This window comes from Onychostoma macrolepis, chromosome 14 (assembly GCF_012432095.1).
Source record: "Onychostoma macrolepis isolate SWU-2019 chromosome 14, ASM1243209v1, whole genome shotgun sequence".
Lineage (NCBI taxonomy): Eukaryota > Metazoa > Chordata > Actinopteri > Cypriniformes > Cyprinidae > Onychostoma > Onychostoma macrolepis.
The window spans coordinates 10852373-10878512 of record NC_081168.1 but is presented as its reverse complement, the minus strand read 5'-3'; the positions used below and the strand labels follow the sequence as shown (position 1 = coordinate 10878512).

The following is a 26140-nucleotide window of genomic DNA, read 5'->3' as shown; positions in this document are numbered from 1 at the left end:
TCAAATTCAACAAAATTTTCAACTTTTTCATTTAAAATGTTATCCTTTTATAATATTTATTGTTTGGATTCAAGATAGAAGCATTTTTTGTATTAGCTTTTTGTATGATATGATAAATATCGAAGAAAGATTGTGATTAAATATTTCAAATGAACAAGAGTATGCTTGTGTTATAAGGAAGGGCTCAGCAATGGGATGTAGCTCTTGCTCAAACACATACACATATGCCCAGGCACAAAGTTTGCACAGCCGCTGACTGCTGATCAGACCTGTAAGCCATAGATATGAGAGGCTCTGCATTATCAATCAGTGAGACAAATGAGACTGTCAAAGAGAAGATCTCCCTTTGGCAAATTGATTACATTTGTGACATGTTCTTCAGGACAAAATGTTTTCCCATCTCCATCACTTCCCATGCATCGCTTCTGATGTACAGAAACTCACTAATCGAAAAAGATTGTAAAGGTGACATGCCCAAATGTGCAAAGCTTTCATCTAATTTACAAAACTCAGATTAAACAGGGTGAGCCAGACTTATGTGTTAAGCTCTTTTAAGCACCATTCTTCTCAAAGTAAACTTCTAAGTCGATGCCTAAGAAGATTATGAGCGTGTAGATAAATAATGAGTAACCCCGTGTAAAAGTCATCTAACCACAAACCTGCTAACTGAGTTATGAAGAACATAACTTTATATATAAATCATGTTATGGATTTATATATAACAGGAGCTGAGAGCTCTAAGACAGATGCTCTATGCCTCAGTGCTTTCCATCAGAATATGCAGTTCCCAGGCTTTTTGTTCCATCGCTTTCAACTGTGTCTGTGAGGTTTTTGACAGATTTAGTTCACAAAAAAAGCAAAAACAATGCAGTTAATCTTCAATTCAAAGTCTATGAACTTCAGCAGCTAGCAAAAAAATAAATAAAATAAATCTAAGCAGTATAAAAATCTCCTAATATTTACCATAACAGATAAAATATGCCATGATATCATCTCATGCAACTGAAAATAATTATAAAAAGGCAAATCTATTAAATGCACTATTAACTAATCAGTATTAACTATGAAATGATCAAATTCGAACACCAAAGCATTTCTATAATAATGGTCTAATCTAAATAAGATAACGATATAAGCTATCTCTATATCTCCGAAAATCTGTGATTGGTTTAATCCACTCCGGCGGCTCAAGGTGTAAAATGAGAATTTAAGACTTATTGGCAGAAACACTGCTTAAACTAGATAAACTGTCTAGAGGTGCAAAAATAAGGCTTGAGCAGACGGCCATGACCATTTGTTCGGCAGGTCATCGGATTAAAGGATGTGGAAATCCCAAGGCCAACTGGGCATTTAGCCAGCAATCAAAAAGAGGCTTAAAATCTTTGGTTCAGGCGAGGAACAATCAGATGTTGTCACACTAACTAACTCCAGAGAAACAACCCGAGACAACCGCACCTGAAAAAGTGTCAGTCTAATCTTGTGTTTTCATTTAGGGCATCGGGATATGCTGCAGAGCGGATGACTTCTCCCAAAATGCGCCATTAAATACGACTGCTGGATCTGGTTCAAACTGTGCACACATCGTCATTTACCAAGAACAAAAAGATGCCATTATGTGTGTGAATATGGAGATTTAAGCTGACAGAATGAGCTTCCCTGTCACCCTGTTTCATTATGAAGACAAAGGAACAGGGAATGTCTGGTGGAATAATGCCACATTTCCATATTCACGCTTGTGTTTTAATGGCACTTTTATTGAATTAAGCTATAAGTATGCATTCTGCGCCTGAAAACTGGATAAAGTTCATTCAGCCAAATCATGTCCCCCATAATGTTGGAGAGCACAGTTCTGACTTGGCACGCTGTGTTAATGATTCCGATTTAATCTGTCATCACTGTGAGCGATTAGCCCTTTCAAACTCTGCTTTATTATGTGCAAATGAGGCAATGAACCATATTTCATGTTAAGATGAATATTTATGACAATGAGTCCAGGTAGAGGCACTGACCCCTGAATTGGTGAGGGGACATTTCCCTTGAGGTGGTTCCGGTGGGGTTTAATAAGTGATTCCTACCATTTGGCACATCCAAGATGTGATGCTTATCCAGGCTCCATCCGCCCATGCTGGAAGCCTCCAGCTCATATCCTTGCAGCGTGGCTGTCCGCTTTTCCCATAGGATCACATTCAGGCATGATTCATACTCGAAGCCCACAGATACTAAAGTATAGAGTAGGAAACAGGGCAAAAGGAATCTATTATCCATAAGGTTGTTTCTACCTAATTTAATATAGGTTTCATGTTTAGATTGCTCAATTAAAGCTAACATTTTACATGCAAATATTTTAGGTATATATAATTTAATTTTTTTTTTGTTCTATAGGTGACTCACTTGTGTATTATATAATATAATACCAGCAAAATATGTGGTATTGACAATTTACTGTATACGCACATGGAAACCTGGTGCAGTAACTATTTCAGAGCAGCTACAACCTTGTTAAGGAAAAAATACTTCAGCAAATAGCATGATTACAAGAGTCCAGTTGAAGCAACATTTTCCAAATGGGCCTGTGACCTTCTGAAAGCTGGTTTTTCTCAATGCGCTTCATTTGCAGACTAATTATACATGCAAAGGAGCAGTCAGCAATATATAGATGGACTAGAAAAATGCAGCTGCTTATACCTTTTATTTATTGCTAGAACACAATCCAGTGTCAGTTTAGCAAAAGATGGTTAAGATAACGATTAAGCATGTGCTGCAAATTCAACAAAATGAGATTGGCTTTTGAACTATGTGTATTTTCAGCAAGGTTTAAATCATACATTTTGTGCCGGCATTAGAATGAAACCATATTATTGTCCTGTATTCTCTGTCCTAAATCCCTTTAACAACCATTCATTTAGGGTTTGGAGAATATTAAGTTCAACCTTCTGGTCTGTTTAATAATCAGTTTGACTTGTACTATCAGTTTAGGGAGATTCATCTCACCACTGAAATATCTGGGTGAAAAAAGATTAATTTGCTCCTGGTTTAAATCAGTCCAAGTTAATAATATATTCATACACAGAGGGCTTTATATAGATCTGTTTCCTCCCATTGTTCCACTACCTACCTACAGCCTCTGCAAGTCCATAGACTCTCTGGCTGTACGCATCTGTCTTGTCCCAAATAAAGCTGTAAGAGAGCCGGGGTGAAGCTGGGAACTGCTTCTGAAAGATTTTGCCCTCCACAGCCACCATGAGGTGGACCCGAGCCAAGCCGAAGGGCACGCTGGACTGGGTCAAGATGACCTTCAGAACAGGTTTGTAGGCTGAAGCACGTGAACTCAAGTAAATCAAGTCTAAATCACTCCCAGGAATGGACGTGTGCTCGTGAAGAACCTGTGATTAAAAATGTGCATGAGAGAGGAAGTTAATTGCCTGTAGTGTAAATTTCCTTGTGGCCTGTTATCATTTTTATTAAAATTGTCAGATATTTCAAACAAAATGCACTGCTTCATAAATTCACACTATGAATTCATTCCTCTTGCACTCGGGAATGTTTGGTGTCAGTAAGATTTTTGGGGAAATGTTTATTTTTAGTTTTTTGTATTTTAGGTCAAATAAAGGCAGCCTTAGTGAGCATAAGATACTTATTTTAGAAATATTAAAAAATCTTACTGACTCCAAAACATTGAACGGTAGTGTATGGCAACCCTGATGTCAAGAGTTTAAAAAAATGAAGATGCTTTATACACACTCAGATTGAAGCTTTTTAAAGGGTTAAAAATACAACATACGCAATTTTCAAATCTTCAGAATGACAGTCATATAAAATAATGCTATCCCACAAAAAAATATCTATTTTAATTATGTCTGATCCCTGCTGACTTCCACTTATAGCCTTAAAAGTGATTTATGTTACAAGCATAAAATGTGAATTATTTCTGTTACAGGAACATGATATAGTACACCACTGTCATCATTAATTCAGTAGCAATATCTGTGTGGTGGTCTTAAGAATATCTGGTTTTCCTGACTGTACAGTATGTTCTGTAAGTAAAAATCACCTGGTTCTCTCATATTTTGTAGTGTCATTAAATCATACAGCTCAGACGAGCTTGAGGAACATAGTCAAATTTATTTTGATTTTAAGGAAATATGAACCGAGACTCATTTTACTCCCAGATGTGATGCGGTATGACTCACCTGTGTCTCAGGAATGATGGGGCTGGCCTCGGGGCTGGAGCGGTAGAAGGTGGAGAGTGGTGACGCCGTGATTCGGGGCGAGGGTCTGTCAAGGCCACTAAATTCACAGGTTGGCGTGTCTCTTTCCTCTTTTCTCATCACCAGTGTGTCCATCACATGGAAAACTCTCCATGACAACCACACCGTGCGATACACAGCGGAGTATGGAGCACGCACGAAACGCAACGTCAATGCTGTGCCTCCATTCACCAATAAATCAAACCTGCAGGTGAATAAACAACAGTCTTCAGAACAGAGCTTATGCATGCTTGACAAATACATTTGACTCTTCTGAGAAAGTACTATAGTGGTAACATGGTACAGGGATGGTAAGATGTAAAAAACTAATAATATGGTAATACAGTACATGTACAAAAACATTGTCATTATTAACCATGGCAATACAAGACATTGAACTTTTTTATGTTGTATGCATTGAGAATGTATAAAATGAAAAATGTATGTAGTGCTGTGTAATATACACTGCTATTTTTTTTAAAGAAATCTATACTTTTATTCAGCAAGGATGCATTAAATTGATAAAAAGTGACAGTGAAGACTTTTATAATGTCACAAAAGATTTATATTTCAAATATATGCTGTTCTTGTGAGCTTTCTAAACATATAAGAAATAAAAAGTATAATTGTTTTTCATCAAAAATAGTAAGCACCACAAATGCTTTCAACACTGATAATAAGAAAAGTTTCTAGATGAGCAAATCAGCATATTAGAATGATTTCTGAAGGATCATGTGACACTGAAGACTGGAGTAATGGCTGCTAAAATTCAGCTTTGTCATCACAGAAATAAATGACATTTTAAATTACATTAACATTTAAATTGTAGTAATATTTCACAATAGTACTGTTTTACAGTTTTGTTTGATCAAATACAGAACGTAGCCTTGGTGAGCACAAGAGACTCATTTCAAAAACATTAAAACATCTCCAAACTTTTGAACAGTAGTGTATATTTACATAATATTTCACTATTTTTTATGAAAGATACAGTTTGTGCCAGAATCTCACATTGTTTGTGTGGGGGCAGAGGGCATATGAAGGCTAAGTGTGATTCATAATTTCCTGTTATCAAACTCATAAGGGCATGGGTCCTCTCCAAATTACATGGTTTGTTAGCCTCATCAAAGCGCTTAGTTATTGATGTCTTCCACATTTCATATCCTCGTCTAAAAATGTATCCGATTCATAAATCCAATGAAAATAACAGCTAAATAACATGGCAGACTTCACTGTCTTTTATCAGTAGTTCGCTGGCATGCTTAAGATGTTCTATTAGTTGATGAGAGTAGGGGTAGAGATGTGATGTAACTTTTTTTGCGTTTGAGGGATTTGGATGAGAGATCTGGAGGTAGCAGTTAGAGCAGGACCTATTTTAATTAGCGTGCTATAGCGAGGAGGTAGGCGCAGATTTGGAAATGAAGGGGCGTCTCTTTGAAGTCGTGCTCTATATGAGCTGCTGACTCCCCTGCCCGGAAGGGGAGAGATGAACGGTGCGGTGACTTTACACACAAACATACACATCCTTGCAGTGCGACTGCCTTGAAATTCTCCCTAACTGCTCCTGTCCCTTTTTTCAATCCTGGCATGGCTGGGCCACTGTTCCAGACCATCGGCCTTTAAAGCTGTTTCTTTGACTCTGTTTCCCCTTGGACACGCTTGCTAACCAAGAGCAGACACCAGCACTGAACAAGCATGATTATCTGAAGCCCGTTCCCCTGTGTGCAGGTTTTTAGGAGGGATCTGGATGTATCGGATAATCCCCAACATCAGCCTTCCTTCTTTAGAGATGAAGATCCATCCCTTGAGTATTTTTTCTTTCATTAAACTCTATTGAAGAGAAAATAAAGTTTTTAATGCATTACGGTCATGCCTCAGTTAAAGGCATACGGTCACCACACATACACATGCAAACTCCCACGCATGTGACCCTTGAGTAGATGACTCACATTAACTGCTGATCTGAGTGATTCTTGATAATGATGGATAATGACTAAAAGGATTATTATAAAGGTACAAGAAGGTCAGATAGCCCCAGAATCAGCCCAGAACTGAAAATTTAAACTCTGCAGACTGCTTTAATCTTGTATAACTACTGTTAAAATGGGGCTTGAAAGTGAACATTTTCACCTTTTTACTGCATGTATGTGGAGATCAGATTTTTGAACTGCTTTATGGGTTTAAATCAGTCTTGCGTCTTTCACTGACTTCATTTAATTGGTCAGAATAGTTAAATTAACACCTAATTAATGTAAATCATTATATGTCAGACTCAAAATCAAGCAACTGTTTTGCGTACATATAATTCATGATTAAAACAGTATATATATATATATATATATATATATATATATATATATATATATATATATATATATATATATATATGTCAATCGATTAAAAAAACATTTTCTGAAATTAATTGCGATTAATCCCACCTAATATGAAAGTTTTTAAATATACATTTATTTTGCAATAATTTCACATTCAATCTTCAAATTAATGTACAAACAACATAAAGACAGTATATTTTTAATATTTGTTTAATGGCATCTTTATTGTGACTGAAGGCCAGTATCACTGATACCAATTAATACTGATTTCCCTATAAAAATGTTTCCCCCTAATATTTAACCATTGACTAACCATTCAACATTACATTATAATTAAGAGCTATCAATTTTAACATTTATTAGACTTTAAAAATAACTTCTAAGTTAAGTGAACTTAAAACAATCTTCACATAAACCCATTATAATAAATGTCATATTTAGCTACCTGTGCCCCTCAACAGAAATATACACAAATTGAATAAAGCTATCTGACCCATTTCAGGTCGGACCCATTTCAGTCTCTTCTAATGAGCTGACGAGTTGAATCGGGTGTGTTAGATGAGGGAGACAGTGCTGGGCTGCTCAAGGACAGTTTTGAAATCCATTTCAGAGACATGTTCTTAATGTAACTCATATATAACATATTACATGCATGCACAGTTTTATGGCAGCTTTAATCACCTTTTTGGTAACTTCATAACTTAACTGATCACAACATTGCATGCTCGTAGTTTCTTTCGCGATTTGATATAAAATGATACAGGCTATGCGCGCACCAGCGCCTTTGTGCAATTGAAGAGCATGCACTGCGAGCACAGTAGTTTCCGCGCTTGTTTGACTCGCGCCTGGCGCTGAAGTGAAGTTGGAGCGGGTGTCTTAAGCCCGAGATACACTGCACAATCTTCGGCTGTCCCAGACGAAAGACTGGCATCGTGAAACAATTGTGGCCAATCAGAAATCGCTGCGTTTGCTTCACGATGCCAGTCTTTCGTCTGGGACAGTCGAAAATAGTGCAGTTTGTTTCAGGCTTTAAACATCTCCTGTTTGATGTGCTCGTAAAGACGTTCTGCGACTGAATAAATACACTTCCTGTCAAGAAAGAAAAGACAGAATTAGCAGTTATAAGTGGGGTGGCCAACCCTAGGCCTCTCCCCTGCGTTAACGGTGTTAAATAATTTTAACGCATTAAACTGAAAAAATTAATCGCCTGCGTTAGCACGCTAATTTTGACAGCACTAATATATATATATATATATAGTAAATATTATAATTTGAGTAATTTGTCTAATTAAGCAAGTATAATTTATGGAGATTTTGTGTGTTATGCAAAAAAGAAAAAAACAATATATGGAAATGTGATCTGTAAATTTAACTTTTTGGGTCATAAAAGGATCATAAAAGGACATTTATGGGTCAAATTGTAATGTGTTGCCTTTGAGTGACAGTATCACTGACATAGGGTTGAGAATGTGCCTGTTTGTGTTGATTTGACTTGACTTGTGTGGGAAGCGGCGAGATGTAAATATGAATTTGCATAAAACTATGCAAAATGGTTTTTCACTGACTATCTTAAGGATAGGTATTAGCATAATTATGTGTTTATGAATGTGCTTGTCTGTGTCTGAGTAAAACATATTTGTACGTACATGCCGTCCTGTCTGGTGATGGTATAACCCTGCTGGGGGTAATGCAGAAGGGACACATTCACCCCAATCAGTGGAGTGCCGTCATTGGTCACCACCTGTCCTCTCACAACGGACACCAGGCTATTAAATAAACATACATTAAAAAACACGTGAATATGGCTCCAAGTGAAAACAAAGGTAGATTAACCAGCTGTTCACTGCATCAAAATCAAGGACAGCAGGCTGTTAAAAAACAACAACAACAAAAAAAACAATAAGCAGCATTAAATTTGATATTTTATACATAAAATTCATAGATTTTATGTATAAAATGTCCATATCTACTGTAAAATGTCTCAATCCATTGCACCTGACCTTCCTCTGCCGTTCTGTTTTGATAATCTTAACAGACGTAATTACAGCACAAATTATTTTACCAAGCACCATTTAGTGGCTGACCTGCAATCTCGCATCTTTACACTAATTGTGTGATAATTTCTCACTGTGCGAACAAAAGAAACCTTAGAGCAGATGGGCGGGATGAGAAGTTTCCTCATCAAGGCATAATCAAAAGCTTCATCAGCCAAATATCAAGAGATTCTAACAGGTTTTTTGACTGCTCCTATTCTAAGGCAGTGAAGACAAGCAGCAATGTTCATATTGTTAACTCTGTCCAAAAACACCAAAGGGCAAAGAACATATTCGCTCAAGATTTCAAATTGAAGAGGTGCAAAGGTGAGGTGCTCAATTTTTTCACTGGAAAAAGTAATCATTTCCTAAAGTACATGGTACGTTAGCTTATGGTACAAATCATACCAACGATGGATAGCTTTTCTATCTGCAATATGAAAGCAGAAGAAATTACATAGGACAACATGGAGGCTTCAAAAAGGGAAGCTGAAGTTCTGAATTCCTATCAAAAAGGAAAACCCTATTGTTTATTCTGTATGAGTGTGGCTTGTTCTATTTTCCCATGCTGTTAGATCTACGACCACAAAACGTTACAAACACTTTAAGATTGTGGGAAATTTTGTGCAACACATCAAACGGCATCACAATTACTTGCAGCCAGAAGGACTTTCTATGCATATACACTTTAATATGTTATGCCACTGATAAATAAAACATGAAATAAGAGGCATTATCGGGATAATAAGCCATGTGTCTCAGTGAGAAGTTTAGAATGAGATATACTGTATATTTAACAATTTTGATTTTTAATTGATTTTCAATTTCATTTTTAAATAGCATTAATTTCCAAAAGCAGCAAAACTAGTTATTTTATGACATTGTAAAATATGTTTTAACATTATTAAAAAGTATTAAAAATACAGCTTTCTAAGCTAGATTGTAAGTGTTAAAGGGATAGTTCACTCACAAATGGCAATTCTGAGATTATTTACTCAAACCTCTTTAGAAATACAAAAGTAGATATTTTGAAGATACATGGTTTTCCTACAATAAAAGTCAATGGGGTCCAACAACACTGAAATCCAAGAGAAAAAAAGAGATTTTCTTTTGTGGTAATATCCATTTTTGGGTGAAGTATCCCTTCAAGCAACATTTTTTAGTTCACTGTAGGATAGGTCCCAATACTCTTACTAAATCCAAACCTAGTTGACTGTTCTTCAGCAGTTCAAGATCTCCTAACCTGCTGTTGAATGTGTTTTCTCCAGGTAGGGTATGTGTGCCCCCCGGAGCTACCAGAAAGCTGACGCGCTGATAGAAGCCCTGAGCGTCTGGAGAAGGTGAGCTGAGGTGTTGCATTGTGCTGGGATCTGGAGCCCCGCGGCAATACGTCTGACCCTGACAGGTGCTGTGAATGCAACAGTCTGGGTCCATACAGTCCACCAAACCATCTAAAATAACAGCAAAGGCTTTAGACTACATATTCAGTGCTTTTAAAGTTATGTGTACACTTTTAGTACAGAAGTGGGAGCACCAATTGTTTAGCCCCCAACTTCTCGTCATTTTCTCACCTCCTTCGTTGTCCTTGCCGTCAGAGCAAAGGGTTTCCATGGCGACATCGCACCCCACCCCTCTCCATCCCGACTGGCAAAGGCAATGCCATCCGTTCTGGTCCAGAATGCACCTGCCGTTGTTGTTACACAGCCCTGGACAGCTATCTACCGGGACAAATTCATCAGTTATACATACCAACCAATCAGCAGCTTACGATGTGTCAAAGGGGTGAAAAACTCACCATAAAGAACTGCATAAACATACAGGGGAAAACACGGTGAATGTGTTTTAGTCAGTCAAACGTTTGAAACTTGACATTTTAAAGACATCGGACAGGACTCAGGGACAGCTGTAATTTCACATGAAACAGCTGGACAAAATATGTGTGCTTTCGTATTGTAGAAAACAGAAAAATTATTTTCTGTTCTCCATTTCTAGGAGAATAGATTAATAAATTCAGCTAAATACCAGCCAGGCAAAATGATTTCCAAAAAAAAAAAAGGAAAGAAATACATAAAATAAAATATTTAAGAGAAATCTGAGCAGCTTATAAAGTTAAAAGAATGTTCTTGTGAAAGATACTATAAAATTACACATCTAGCAGTGTCCATGTGAATTAACAGCATGCTGAGCTGAACAGAACAAGTGCAGAAAGAGTTTATCACACAGTATACTGAAGTGCTCCATCATATCCTTTGTCACAGAAAAGTGTGAAGTCAAAGGAAATTACAGAGGAAATGCTAAATTAAGGAGCTTAGCAGCTGCTAAATATTACATTAAGAGACAGTGAGATGTACAACAATGGGGATTTGGGTAATGCGAATGTGTATATGTGCATGAACTGACTGATGATTTTGTGTGTGTCTTTGTATGCCTACAGTTACACTGTATAAAACAGGAAACCTGAAACCGAACACATGTGGGGACACATTAATACACGGTACATAGACATAATGAAAGTCATGCTTGAGAGACAGAGGGGTCAGAGCCACATGCTCTCTTCAGGGCAGCATGACCTTTACCTCTATATCCTATCCAGTCTGCTATCATGAAGAGACATTCAGGGAAAAGAATTAAACATGGGGTGTTATACTGCGGTATGCAGTGATTTAGTGTCATTTCTACAGATAGCCCAGGCAGCCTCTGCTGGATACACACACCTAATATGCTGCGGCTTACCCTCTCTTCAGTAAATATGACATTTCATGATATTTGCATTGTACTGTTGAAGAGCTCGATTAGAGGAAGGCTCGAATGCTTTTGAAATTTACTTTTTTCCCCCCTTTCTTTCTTTTTTTTTTTTTTTTACGAAGCACAGTCTATATCTGTGAATCTGCTTTTCGATTTCATAAACATTTTAATTCAATGAAAATATGATTAAGGAGGAATTTAAGAAAACAATAATTAATAAAGAGATACATTTTTATTCCGGACATCACACAGAAAGCAGAACATGGTTGATGAAAGAAAGCACTGTACCTTTTATTTTGCTGTCCAAAAAGTGAGCTGGAGTGATAAAATGAATGAAAGGGAAAGAATGAAAGAAGTCATTCAGACGCAAAATATTAATTTTTGTGCAATGCAAACTATGCTATAAACTATGCATGTACCTATTCAGCCAACTGTCAACCTGTAAGTTCTCATAAGTAGAATTTGAATATGCTACAATACATTGATGTGCTGACAATGTGTTTGATTTTAAAATTACTCTCAAGAACTGCATGAATAATTTGGCATTTTTCAGTACGCAGGGCTCCTGCACTCCAAACAATACATTTCCATGACCTTATTAGTCATTTTTGATTACTGGATAAGGATGCTTTCAAAATCATATGAATTTTTCAGATTTGTGAACCAGTTGTTAAAAAATATCTGACAAAAAATATTTTGGTAACACTTTACAATAAGGTTCATGAGTTAACATTCATAGCCTATAACATTTGTTAACAACATTAGTAAACATTAGTAAACATGAACTAAGAATGAACAATACTTCTGCAGCATTTATTAATCTTAGTTAATGTTAATTTCAGCATTTACTAATGCATTATTAAAATCACAATTTGTGTTTGTTAACATTAGTTAATGCACTGTGAACTAACATGAATAAACTATGAACAACTGTATTTTCATTAACTAACATTAACAAAGATTATTGTTCATTGTTTGTTCGTGTTAGTTAATACATTAACTAATGTTAACAAATGACACCTTATTGTAAAGTGTTACCAATATTTTTTGTTCACAAAATGGACTTGTGAGCTTTTTCTCTACACTATTTGTAACCAAGAGCAACATTTAGCTTATGAAATATTTTAGTGCAAAAAAAATCATACTACCATTCAAAAGTTTGAGATGGGTAAGATTTCTTAATGCTCTTCTAAAAAGTCTCTGATGCTCACCAAGACTGCATTTATTGGATCAAAAATACAGTGAGTACTTGTGAATGTTGAAATAAAAATATATAAAAATAGATGTTATTTTAAAATTTCATTTATTCCTGTGATTGCGAAGCTGTATTTTTAGTCTTCAGTGTTGCATGATCCTTCAGAAATCATTCTAATATGTTGATTTGCTGATCAAGATGCATTTCGCATTATCAATGTTGAAAACATTGCTGCTTAATATTTTTGTGGAAACCATAATATGTAGCCCCGAATGAAAAGGTTTAATGCATCCTTGCTGAATAAAAATAATTTAATTTAAAAAATGTAAAGATTTTGAACGGTACAGTATATTCAGTGCTGAAATCTGGAATTTTCCATTTTATTCCTTTCCATTACTTCTTACTGACTTGTAAAACACAATTTTATTTTTGATATTTCTAAGTTTTTACTTTGGGAACACTGAATAGTAGGATACTTTTTCAAGCTAATATAACAAAATACAACAGTTACACAACAGGGTGAACTCACCAATATTGCAGTTTTCTCCCGTCCAACCTTGGTGACACTCACACTTCCCCTTTCGACACACGCCGTGCTCCCCACAGTGTGCCTGACACTCCTCCTGTTCACACCCTGCCCCCGACCAGCCGTCCGCACACCGACACACACCTCCAACACACACACCGTGAGGACTGCAATCCGTTGCACACATTTCTGAAACAAACAGCATTGTGTTTGAGTCATGAAATACAAGCATGCAGGAGTACAAGTCATAAAAATCATTGACTTACATAGTATTTTTCCTATACTATGACTATAAGTCAATGGTCACTGGCAACTGTTTGTTTCCCAAAAATCTTCAAAATATATTATTTTATGTTCAACAGAAGAAAGAAATTCATACAAGTTTGGAACAACTTGAGGGCGAGTAAGTAATGGCAGAATATTCTGGGTGAACTATCTCTATAACTTCAGCTTTAGTTGAATTTAACTTAATATTTTATTTTTGTTTAACACATATTTATTTATTTATTTATTTTCCACAAAACAATTTAGATCTTCACTTCAAAGTAATTCATAGAGCATACATAACTCATTACAAAAGATTCAAAATGAAACTACAACCAAATTTTAACTGCCATATATGTAATACTGCATTATCAGGTACTTTTCTTCATATGTTTTGGGAGTGTCCTATCGTCATTAATCTATGGACACATGTAAACCTGGTTTTATCCTCCTTACTACAAATCGATTGCTTTGCTAACCCAAGTTTGTGTCTTCTTAATGATGATTCTGGTTTCTGTATAAGCTTAATACAAAAGAGAATGTTGTTTGCTGGTTTTACGGCTGCGAAGAAGACAATAATACAGAACTGGTTTACACAGCACGTGTGTGCAAAAACATATGGACCCATAGCCTCCTGAAAATAGTGACTTGTGAATGTACAACAACGTAAATTAATGGGGCCAAGCCCTCTACTATTGATGCTTGGCAGGGTTTTTCCTTTAACATACTTGATTATATAAAGGAATGACTTGTTTTGTTTTTTCTTTTTTCCCTCCTTCTCTCTCTTCCTTTTGAAGAGTTGATTACATGTCTGTTGTTTTTTTTGTGTGTGTGTTTGTTGTTGTTTTCAATAGATATGATGTTGTGTATAAAAAAAAAACAATAAAAAGTTGATGACAAAAAAAAAAAAAAAAAATTAATTTGAGATCAATAATTTGTGGACCCATGCAGTACTTTTGTGGATCCCCTGTTGAAGACCCCTGATCCACATGTTGTCTCATCTGCTTTAGCAAAACAAATAAGAAATTTCATCTCCTTTACAACAGCACCATGCTGAATTATAACTGCTATGACTGAATGCATCTTTGGCACTCTAATTCTCACTGCTGGATTGTATTTGAATGTTGGGGAACAAAATTGGCAGTAATCCTTTGATAGTTTTGTGCTAAAGCCAATGCACAATGGCTCTGAACTTGTCATCCTGCAAGCTGTGACTGCTAACATTTCTGGAGCTCTCCAGAGCATCCATCAACAAATACATTAACACACACACACACACACACACACACACACACACACATTCACACAAGACTGTCTTGTGCAAATTTTCAAGGACAAATGTCTCTTTTACAGATCATCACTGTGTTGTGTTTCTGTGTTTATTGTAACATTTAGCGCCTTTAAAAATAATTTTGATCATTGTATATAATAGAATTCTCTCTATTTCATCTAGGAGAAAATGTAGCCAAAAAAGCCAATTTGATTTGAAGGTTAAAGTTTAAGGCAACATGGGAGGGTTTTTATAAATAACTTGAATTTAAAAATATGGCTACATGCCAAAGCCAGTTTTTGGAGGTATATTTAATAGATAATTACTTCCATAAGGCATAACCATATTCTGCAAGTGTCAGCAAACATTGTGCACTCTGTTATTCTAGAGAGACATCTCAAATTAGGAAGACTTGGGTCCATAGATGGTGCTATAACAACTTCATTACTCAGTTTATATTATACATTCAATTTACCGTCACCTTAAAATTTCCCAGTGGGCTGTAAACTATTAATCTAAATGAATTAACATGCATACTGTAGAATTATATCTGCATGTCTGTTTCCAGTCCAACACCGATGTGCATGTATTAAAACAACCTACAGGTCAAGACAAGATCGTAAGATTACATCTGTATGCGTCAGACAGCACAAGGCATTTAAATTTTCAGTATGTATTTTCTGCATAAATTCATATAAATCAGGCAGTGTCTGCATTGAGCTAGAGATTCAGATATAAAAGCATTAAGGCTAGAGATTGGGTTTTCAGACATGCTGCAACCAGACAGCAATGTGTAGGACCATCTAAATGTGTCTGATGACAGATAATGAGAGACACTTAGACTTGGATTGCCCCAATCCACCTTCATTTCAACTAATCATTACGTTCAAATGGCGATACAGTAAAGTAAAGTAAAATATGGGCAACGGCTTGAAATCTCAAGTTTTTCTTCACCTCCATTTCGAATGCGTAAACATTTTTTAATATACATGTTAACTCAATTCAGATATTGTCTGTCTTGAATTAGAGATCCAGCTATTGAAAGAGAAGTCAAGGTTGAAACCAGGCAGCACTGTGCATCTAAACACGCCTGATGCTAGATAACGAGGTCAACTTAGACCTGGCTTGGCCCCATCTACCTTCATTTCAACTAATCATTATGTTCAAATGGCGATACAGTAAAGTAAAGTAAAATATGGGCAATGGCTTGAAATCTCAAGTTTTTCTTCACCTCCATTTCAAATGCGTAAACATTTTTTAATATACATGTTAACTCAATTCAGATATTGTCTGTCTTGAATTAGAGATCCAGCTATTGAAAGAGAAGTCAAGGTTGAAACCAGGCAGCACTGTGCATCTAAACACGCCTGATTCTAGATAACGAGGTCAACTTAGACCTGGCTTGGCCCCATCTACCTTCATTTCAACTAATCATTATGTCCTTAGAACTATCACCTCAACGACTCCTAAAAACCCACCGAATAACACCGCCATGGGCAATTTTGATTTTATAAGGCCAAGCTGGAGCCAATTTATCATCGCAGAGAAATTACACCGGTGACTTTTTCAAAGTTCTCCACTGCTGCCCAAGGCAACCTCTCAGGCAAGTGCGGAATTGGTCTTCCATTAAGCTATTTCTTTGTCAAGCAACTTTTAGAGTGGGAAGAAAGTCCACCTGACAAATAAATAACACATAAAACCTAAAATTGAGTGAAACGTAAGTAAAGTCTCTCTGATGTTTGTACAGGGGAGCTCTTTTGCTGTCCCTCTCAAGAGTTTTTTCTTCAATCGCAAGACCTTGGAGGGTCTGATTAGGTCGTGCTGGCTCTCTGGAATATTAAATTGCTCTAAAAAGGTGAAGGGTTGCTTGATTCATTCAATCTTTTTTTATTTTTTTAACGGCCTTCTTTTTCCACACCAGTCGATGTAATCAATTTTTCATTAGCGGCAAGGTGTTTATCTGTTTTTAGCACTTCCAGGTTCCAGCGGGAGGCAGGTCGATCCACACCACACACCCGTTAATTAAAGTTTATTTAATTGAGGTGGAACAGTGGAGGTAATGAAGAGACAAAACCCCAACCGTGCAAGCAAGTGGACTCCCATTGCTCCCATGGCCAGTGCTGCAGCTAGAAGTGGCCTGACATTAAGCTCACAAACACTCAGATGAAAGTAATGGCTTAGTGGCTTTACTATTTTATATTCAGTAAAAGCTAAAAGTTTAAGTAGAACATTTCTGTAGCATTATGGTTATACTTCATTGCTAATATATTAAATTGCTAATAGATATTAAATAGAAGCCTTACAAAATTTCTACAATTTGTACAGAAATATATATTCTATAGTATAGAATATAAGTAAACAAATATACACTACCATTCAAAAGTTTGGGTCAGTATTTTTTTAAATTTTTTTTAATTTATTTAGAAATAAATTCATATTTTTATTCTGCAACAACATATTACTGTACAGGTGCTGGTCATATAATTAGAATATCATCAAAAAGTTTATTTATTTCACTAATTCCATTCAAAAAGTGAAACTTGTATATTATATGCATTCATTACACACAGACTGATATATTTCAAATGTTTATTTCTTTTAATTTTGATGATTAGAGCTTACAGCTCATGAAAGTCAAAAATCAGTATCTCAAAATATTAGAATATTACTTAAGACCAATACAAAGAAAGGATTTTTAGAAATCTTGGCCAACTGAAAAGTATGAACATGAAAAGTATGAGCATGTACAGCACTCAGTACTTAGTTGGGGCTCCTTTTGCCTGAATTACTGCAGCAATGCGGCGTGGCATGGAGTCGATCAGTCTGTGGCACTGCTCAGGTGTTATGAGAGCCCAGATTGCTCTGATAGTGGCCTTCAGCTCTTCTGCATTGTTGGGTCTGGTGTCTCTCATCTTCCTCTTGCCAATACCCCACAGATTCTCTATGGGGTTCAGGTCAGGCGAGTTTGCTGGCCAATCAAGCACAGTAACACTATGGTCATTGAACCAGCTTTTGGTACCTTTGGCAGTGTGGGCAGGTGCCAAGTCCTGCTGGAAAATGAAATCAGCATCTCCATAAAGCTTGTCAACAGAAGGAAGCATGAATTGCTCTAAAATTTCCTGGTAGATGGCTGCGTTGACTGTGGACATCAGAAAACACAGTGGACCAACACCAGCAGATGACATGGCAGCCCAAATCATCACTGACTGTGGAAACATCACACTGGACTTCAAGCAACATGGATTCTGTGCCTCTCCACTCTTCCTTCAGACTCTGGGACCTTGATTTCCAAATGAAATGTAAAATTTACTTTCATCTGAAAAGAGGACTTTGGACCACTGAGCAACAGTCCAGTTCTTTTTCTCCACAGCCCAGTTAAGATGCTTCTGACGTTGTCTCTGGTTCAGAAGTGGCTTGCAGCCCTTTTCCTGAAGACGTCTGAACGTGGTGACTCTTGATGCACTGACTCCAGCTTCAGTTCTCTCCTTGTGAAGCTCTCACAAGTGTTTGAATCGGCTTTGCTTGACTGTATTCTCAAGCTTGCAGTCATCCCTGTTGCTTGTGCACCTTTTCCTACCCAAATTCTTCCTTCCAGTCAACTTTGCATTTAATATGCTTTGATACAGCACTCTGTAAACAGCCACACCTTTCAGTAATGACCTTCTGTGACTTACCTTATTCGTGGAGGGTGTCAATGTTCGTCTTCTGGATCATTGCCATGTCAGCAGTCTTCCCCATTATTGTGGTTTCAAAGAACAAGAGATACCCAGAATTTATACTGTAGGGATGGTCATTTATTCAAACTCAAATGTAAATATTCTAATATTTTGAGATACTGATTTTTGACTTTCATGAGCTGAAAGCTCAAATCATCAAAATTAAAAGAAATAAACATTTGAAATATATCAGTCTGTGTGTAATGAATGAATATAATATACAAGTTTCACTTTTTGAATGGAATTAGTGAAATAAATCAACTTTTTGATGATGTTCTAATTATATGACCAGCACCTGTATATTGGTCAAAACTGAAAGTAAAGAAGATTTCTACTTCAAAGTACTGTTCTTTTGAACTTTCTATTAATCAAAGAATCCTGATTTATCCTGAATTATCACGGTTTCCACAAAAGTATTAAGCAACTATTTTCAACATTAAGAATAATGCAAAACGTTTTTTAAGCACCAAATCAGCATATTAGAATGATTTATGAATGACCGTGTGATACTGAAGGAGTAATGGCTACTGAAAATTCAGCTTTGACGTCACATGAATAAATTACATTTTTAAATATATTAAAATAAAACAGCTATTTAAAACAGTAACGATATGTCTCATCATTACTGATTTGATCAAAAAATGCACTCTTGGTAAGCATAAAACATTCAAAAATCCCCAAACATTTGAACAGAAGTCTAAGTGTTAATCTAACTTTAGTTCACATATGAACAGATGATTTTTTTTGTTTCATACTGTAACAGAGCACATAAAATTGAATCTGGGGTGATCTCTGTTTTACTATAACACTTTCTGATAACTGCAGCAGCACATTTTTTTTTTTTTTTTTTTTATCACATTTACATTTCAAAAATCCCCTTACTACAAAACCACAGGCACTTATGATGGCATAATTCCCACAACATTCTCTGAAGAAACAGCCTCACAGCTACATTTCTGTTTCTTTTCACCAATTACTTACAGGCATCACAGGGGAAAGTAAGTTATAGCTACTTCTGTAAGATTAGTGTGCAGTATGTGCATCATGGCCACACAAAATGCTGATGTGATCAAAAGGTTACTCACCACAGGCTAATCAAACTAGAAACATAAACATTAGTGTACCTAACAGCACCCAGTGTGTGCAGCATGTCAGAGCACAGACTATTTCCTATAGTAATGATTCAATTACCTACAGTGGGGTTCGAAAGTCAGAGACCACACTGAAAATTTCAAAATTGAATTTAAACCTGGAAAGAAAAATAGTTTTGGGGTTTTCAAATAAGCCTCCCAATGCCAAATCAAGCCATATTGTGCATCACATAATCAGCGAATCAGCAGTACCTGTAGAGCAGTCGGGACCGGTCCAGTTGACGTCACAGATGCAGGAGCTGGTCTCACTCTGGAATGTACCATGGCCAGAGCAGTGTTCTGGACACATAGAGACCTGCGTCTCACAGTTCGATCCGGTCCAGCCTGAGGTACAGTGGCACTGACCATGGAGACAGGAGCCATGGCTTGAACAGGATGGGTCCACACAGTCCACTGTGGTAAAACAGTATTTTCAGACCATTTTCTTAGAATTACCATCACATTTTTGCAATGGTTTTAACCAAAAGGTCTAACAGTAATGTTTTGTGGCTGTAAAAATTAAATTACCCAGTTCCCCTCAAAGGCTGGTAAGATTTAAAAAAAAAATATTTTGCTCACCAAGGCTTCATTTATTTGATGAAAAACAGTCATATGTTATTACAATTTAAAATAACTGTTTTCAATTTGAATATATTTAAAAATGTAATTTATTCCTGTGATGGCTGAATTTTCATCAGCCAGTCTTCAATGTCAGGTGATCCTTAAGAAATCATCCTAATCTGGTGAACATTTATTATTATCAATGTATACTGCTTAGTATTATTGTGGAAACTGTGATACACTCTTTCAGGATTTGATTACTTTAAAGTGCCCCTATTATGGCTTTTTGAAAATTACCTTTCATGCAGTGTGTAACAGCTGCAAAGTTTTAAATCTGAAAGTGCACCGTGTATAAAGTTATTGTCTCTCAAATGAAAGAGTCGACTCTGAATCATTGAAACAAATCGTTTTTAAAACGAATCCCAAGCCGTCAACATGAAACATTGCCCACCCACTTGTTGGTCTGAATGAAAATGCAAATTCATTCTTTGCCACTAGGTGCCTCTTTTGGAGCATAAAAATAGCAGTTTCCCCGGTAACGCTGCACACAAAGCAGCACTGCTCTCACAAAAGCTGCTTTATCAGGCAATCAGTGCTGCCAATTTAGCAATTTTGTAGCTTGATTTCCCCACCCCTTTTGAGACTTTTTTCAAAAGTTTAGGGACAAATATAGCAACTTCTTGGACAAACCTTATCTAAGTTCTCATCTTGCCCACTGATCTACTGTATATTCATCTTTATATAGATCAGTGAATTTGCCATTATTATGTCATCTAGTGACATTTAGCTACCAGTTTTAGCTACTTTCAATTGAAAGCAGATGGCAACACTGTCAGGCATTGCAGGCATGATGAAATGAAAATGAGACCAATCGGACCAATCACCACCGATTAGCGTCACAGGTTTGAAAAAATTAATCATTGAGCGAATCGTTTGGGAGTCGTTGAGCAAGTAAGGTAAAAATAAATGCATATTATAAGCCAACGAAAGGGTTTTTGACCTTGCATGCGTGTCAACCTGTTGTTGGGGACTCCCAAAACCAAAATATGAACCTTTCATTACTCATAATAGGGGCACTTTAATGCATCCTTGCTTTGAAATTAAAAATGATTAATTTCTCTAAAAAAAAAAAAAAAAAACTGACCACAAACTTTGGATTGATATTTTACTTATTAAAATAGTTTTTCTATAATACAGTTGTAAATTGGCTTTGGCTTTGATGTTCAAACACTTTTCAGGCCAGTGTCATCAATTCATATGCCTTTACAGTTTTTTTTTTTTTTCTCAAACAATCCTTCTGGATAATGATATCACACCTTTTTAATAAAATAATGATCAAACATTTTTTTAAAGAAAAGTCTATTGCTTTGACAATTACAAGACTGCACTCCAGAACATCCTACTGTATAAAGATTCAATGATGCTTAGATATGCTATTTCAGCTTCCTGCAGCTATTCAAGAAATCACTCTTGAATTTGAGGTATTACCATCATGAAATATAGAAACATCATGAGGGAACAATGTCTGTACCATGGGATATGTCTGATCTAGTAAAATGGCTTTTGTATTAATGCCATGCAGTTCTATGATCATGCAGAGCAATCTCTGGACCAAATGATGCATATGAGAAGGAAGCACATACCATGACAAATCCATCATCATGTTTTACAGCAACAGACAATGTGGGTTTAAGGTATAATTTGGCTTTGCCAAAACGTAAACCCATGCAGGTATCAGAAACAAGTTTAAAGATGACTTCTCTGATCCTATGAGTTGTTGTTTTTTTCCTCAAGGCTCTGTGCACTGGCCATAAATTACTGCAGAAGGAAGCATGATGTACAGTTCTTGTTGAGACTGAGACAGAGGTACTAATTTAATTCTGTGCTACTTCTTGAGGTTGCAGTTTTGGGGAATTTGACAGCTTTCCAGTCTGTGTGTAACTGAAGGTGTCAAATTGGAAACGCTGTTGCTAAAGTCTGAAAATTTGGTCATCATTTACTCAATGCCATTTCAAATCTTTTTGAACACAAAACAATATATTTTAAAGAATTTTTAGAACTCTTTAATCTCTGACAAAAGTCAACAGTTCATATAAACTAACAAAGGGCTAACAAAGGGCAACTCTCAGATCTCTTTATAGGTTTTAATTGGCAATCAACTTAATGTGACCACTGCCGCTACATTATTAATTGTAATTTAGCTACTTATAAAGTCAAGCATTTTTATCAAAAGGTGTTTACTGTTTTGTGCAACTTCATAAAAAATTGTAGCATAAAACATTTGCATTTGCTTTTTAAACAATCTATTGGTAGCAAGTTTCTCTTTTCGGGCAACTCACTAGGTCTTTCTCTCTCTTCTCGACCTCAGTGTGAGTTATTCATTCAATTCAATGACAATTATAACATTGTTAAAGTGACCCGAACATAGACATCTAAAGAGTTCATTCCCAAGCCTATTGAATGTGGATCAATAGACTCAATTGGTTTTACCCAGAGAGAACAGGAGGGAAAAAATCAAAAGACAAGAAATATTTTGTGTGCATGTAAGGGGTATTTTCTTGGCTGTCTGCCTTATCTCAATCCCATATGTGGAATCCATTTCAGTCAGTGGATGCTGCTAAATGGTGTGGCTAATTTATCACAACAAAAACCAGTCTTTAAGTCAGTACACTCATCCATGTAATTAGCTGCTCGGTGGTGTTGAAAAAGTGCTCTCCTCCACTACAATGAGCTACATGTGTTGTGTTTTCTTTACATAGCTGCTGAAATCTGTCCAGTTACCTTGGTCACAGTTGTCACCTTTGAAGCCAGGGTTACATATGCAGGAGCCTGTAACACACAGGCCACGACCCCCACACTGGGTGTCCACACACTGACCACTGGGCACGTCGCATTCAATCCCTTTCCATCCGCTGTAGCACTGACAGCGCCCGCCGTTGTACTGGCCATTGCCGCTGCACAGCACTGGACACGCCGCTAAAAGAAGGAAAGAAATGAAAGCTAGGAGGATAAAGGTGGACCACAGATGGGAGAATCTCACAAAACATGTTCAGGATGTTATCATTAGATTGTCATGACTGCAATACAGTACTAAAAGTCATCCTTTTCAAACTGTAATTTGTAGTTTTCCAGACACAGGCCCGCAAATTAAATACATGGTCCATTTATATATATATATATATATATATATATATACAAACCCTATTCCAAAAAAGCTGGGACACTGTACAAATTGTGAATAAAAAAGGAATGCAATAATTTACAAATCTCATAAACTTATATTTTATTCACAATAGAATATAGATAACATATCAAATGTTGAAAGTGAGACATTTTGAAATGTCATGCCAAATATTGGCTCATTTTGGATTTCATGAGAGCTACACGTTCCAAAAAAGTTGGGACAGGTAGCAATAAGAGGCCGGAAAAGTTAAATGTACACATAAGGAACAGCTGGAGGACCAATTTACAACTTATTACTTATTAGTCAATTGGCAACATGATTGGGTATAAAAAGAGCCTCTCAGAGTGGCAGTGTCTCTCAGAAGTCAAGATGGGAAGAGGATCACCAATTCCTCCAATGCTGCGGCAAAAAATAGTGGAGAAATATCAGAAAGGAGTTTCTCAGAGAAATATTGCAAAGAGTTTGAAGTTATCATCATCTACAGTGCATAATATCATCCAAAGATTCAGAGAATCTGGAACAATCTCTGGGCGTAAGGGTCAAGGCCGGAAAACCATACTGGATGCTCATGATCTTCGGGCCCTTAGACAGCACTGCATCACATACAGGAATGCTACTGTAATGGAAATCACAACATGGGCTCAGGAATACTTCCAGAAAACATTGTCGGTGAACACAATCCACCGTGCCATACGCCGTTGCTGGCTAAAACTCTATAGGTCAAAAAAGAAGCCATATCTAAACATGATCCAGAAGCGCAGGCGTTTTCTCTGGGCCAAGGCTCATTTAAAATGGACTGTGGCAAAGTGGAAACAAAATTTGAAGTTCTTTTTGGAAAACTGGGATGCCATGTCATCCGGACTAAAGAGGACAAGGACAACCCAAGTTGTTATCAGTGCTCAGTTCAGAAGCCTGCATCTCTGATGGTATGGGGTTGCATGAGTGCGTGTGGCATGGGCAGCTTACACATCTGGAAAGGCACCATCAATGCTGAAAGGTATATCCAAGTTCTAGAACAACATATGCTCCCATCCAGACGTCGTCTCTTTCAGGGAAGACCTTGCATTTTCCAACATGACAATGCCAGACCACATACTGCATCAATTACAACATCATGGCTGCGCAGAAGAAGGATCCGGGTACTGAAATGGCCAGCCTGCAGTCCACGTCTTTCACCCATAGAAAACATTTGGCGCATCATAAAGAGGAAGATGTGACAAAGAAGACCTAAGACAGTTGAGCAACGAGAAGCCTGTATCAGACAAGAATGGGACAACATTCCTATTCCTAAACTTGAGCAACTTGTCTCCTCAGTCCCCAAACGTTTGCAGAGTGTTATAAAAAGAAGAGGGGATGCCACACAGTGGTAAACATGGCCTTGTCCCAACTTTTTTGAGATGTGTTGATGCCATGAAAGTTAAAATCAACTTATTTTTCCCTTAAAATGATAAATTTTCTCAGTTTAAACATTTGATATGTCATCTATGTTGTATTCTGAATAAAATATTGAAATTTGAAACTTCCACATCATTGCATTCTGTTTTTATTCACAATTTGTACAGTGTCCCAACTTTTTTGGAATCGGGTTTGTATATATATATATATATATATATATATATATATATATAGTGTGGACAGGTTCTTCACAGGTTTTTTGTGAGATTCATCCTGACTGCTAAAACTATATCATTAGAACACCACACACACCTCTTGAGCAATATGGCCCAAGGAATCCTGGGAAGCAATTACATGTGCCTGAGACACATTCTCCATTGCCATAGCAATTGTGTGGGCATTCCATCACCGACTCTGCACAAAGAAGGTCAGATAATAAAATCAAATTTTTGGTGACATATTAACTGCATTTTTACACTGCTTCATATTTGTGGTCTAACAAGGCATAGTACAAAGTAAGAGGGTTAAAAACACTACTAAACATTAAAAATTATAAGGAATCTCTATGAGAACTATGCCAAATACTGAAATAAATGCATAAATAATTGAAAAAGCAAGTAGTTTCCTTTCACTTTTGCTGTAAATAAAAGCAGATCCTCCTCATGGCTGCATAAAAATCATATTTGAAGATAAAAACAAACAGCTCAGCAGCTCAAGGCTTAGAGATTTAGTCTTTTGGCCTCCATATTCCCTGGCCTGACAGAAGGAGATAGCGGCAGAATCAAACTTATTGATTAGCCAACAACTCAGGGCATGCTTCTGCACGCCTCATTATCACTGCTGCACTATCTCAGGCACTTGGGTGCAAGACAGAAATATAAAAAGGCCATCTGAAGGCACCTATAAAAGCTTGTTACAACGGCCCAGTTGCTCTGTCAAGCATCACATTACATAATGTTTTGTATGAAATTACATTTTCAGCTTTGATGCATAAATAAGCAGGAAACACAAAATAACCAGCCACTCTCTGTGGTGCATAAAAGACAAAAGCGTATGCACTCAATCACATGAAGCTACATGGTTGTATTACATATGCTAGCTCACCTAGTACTATGGTGCTGTATGAGACAGGCTCTACGGTGCGGCCATCATTGTAAAAGGCCAGGTGCCACACACCGGTGTGCAGGTACTGGATGAAGCCTGCCTGCTGAACGCTGACCGGATTCTCCAGTCGGTCCCTGAGCTCCGGATCCAACTGAACACGCTCTCGTGAGATGAGCCTACTGCCATCTAGAAGCTCCACAAAGTCATACTGAAACACACACAATTGCATTGACTGCTATTACGCAGCTGTTGTCAAATGTGTTACAACAAAATGAAAGGCAAATTTAATATCCAGACACCATGACATTTAGGCTGCCATTACCCTGTCCCAAAATGTCATCCCAAGAAATCTTTTACAACACAAAGGAAAACAGATGTCTATTTTTCATTCATTTGGCATCACAGAGTGTTATTCATTAGAACTTCCTCTACTTCAA

General features: G+C 36.9%; 1 protein-coding gene across 7 annotated transcripts in view; it reads right to left on the bottom strand.

Annotated features, from left to right (window-relative positions):
• Window positions 1–26140, bottom strand: part of si:dkey-237h12.3 (teneurin-3) — a 148958-nt gene that overhangs the window by 18710 nt on the left and 104108 nt on the right. For all 7 annotated transcript variants that reach the window (XM_058797083.1, XM_058797084.1, XM_058797085.1 and 4 more), the window contains 12 exons: window positions 25704–25911; window positions 24912–25013; window positions 22802–22996; window positions 19673–19873; window positions 13083–13268; window positions 11647–11673; window positions 10185–10331; window positions 9857–10064; window positions 8227–8346; window positions 4191–4452; window positions 3116–3383; window positions 2076–2219 (listed from right to left, as the gene is read on the bottom strand). In XM_058797083.1, coding sequence (XP_058653066.1) covers window positions 2076–2219; window positions 3116–3383; window positions 4191–4452; window positions 8227–8346; window positions 9857–10064; window positions 10185–10331; window positions 11647–11673; window positions 13083–13268; window positions 19673–19873; window positions 22802–22996; window positions 24912–25013; window positions 25704–25911 — 2068 coding nt within the window. The remainder of the gene's footprint in view (window positions 1–2075; window positions 2220–3115; window positions 3384–4190; window positions 4453–8226; window positions 8347–9856; window positions 10065–10184; window positions 10332–11646; window positions 11674–13082; window positions 13269–19672; window positions 19874–22801; window positions 22997–24911; window positions 25014–25703; window positions 25912–26140) is intronic.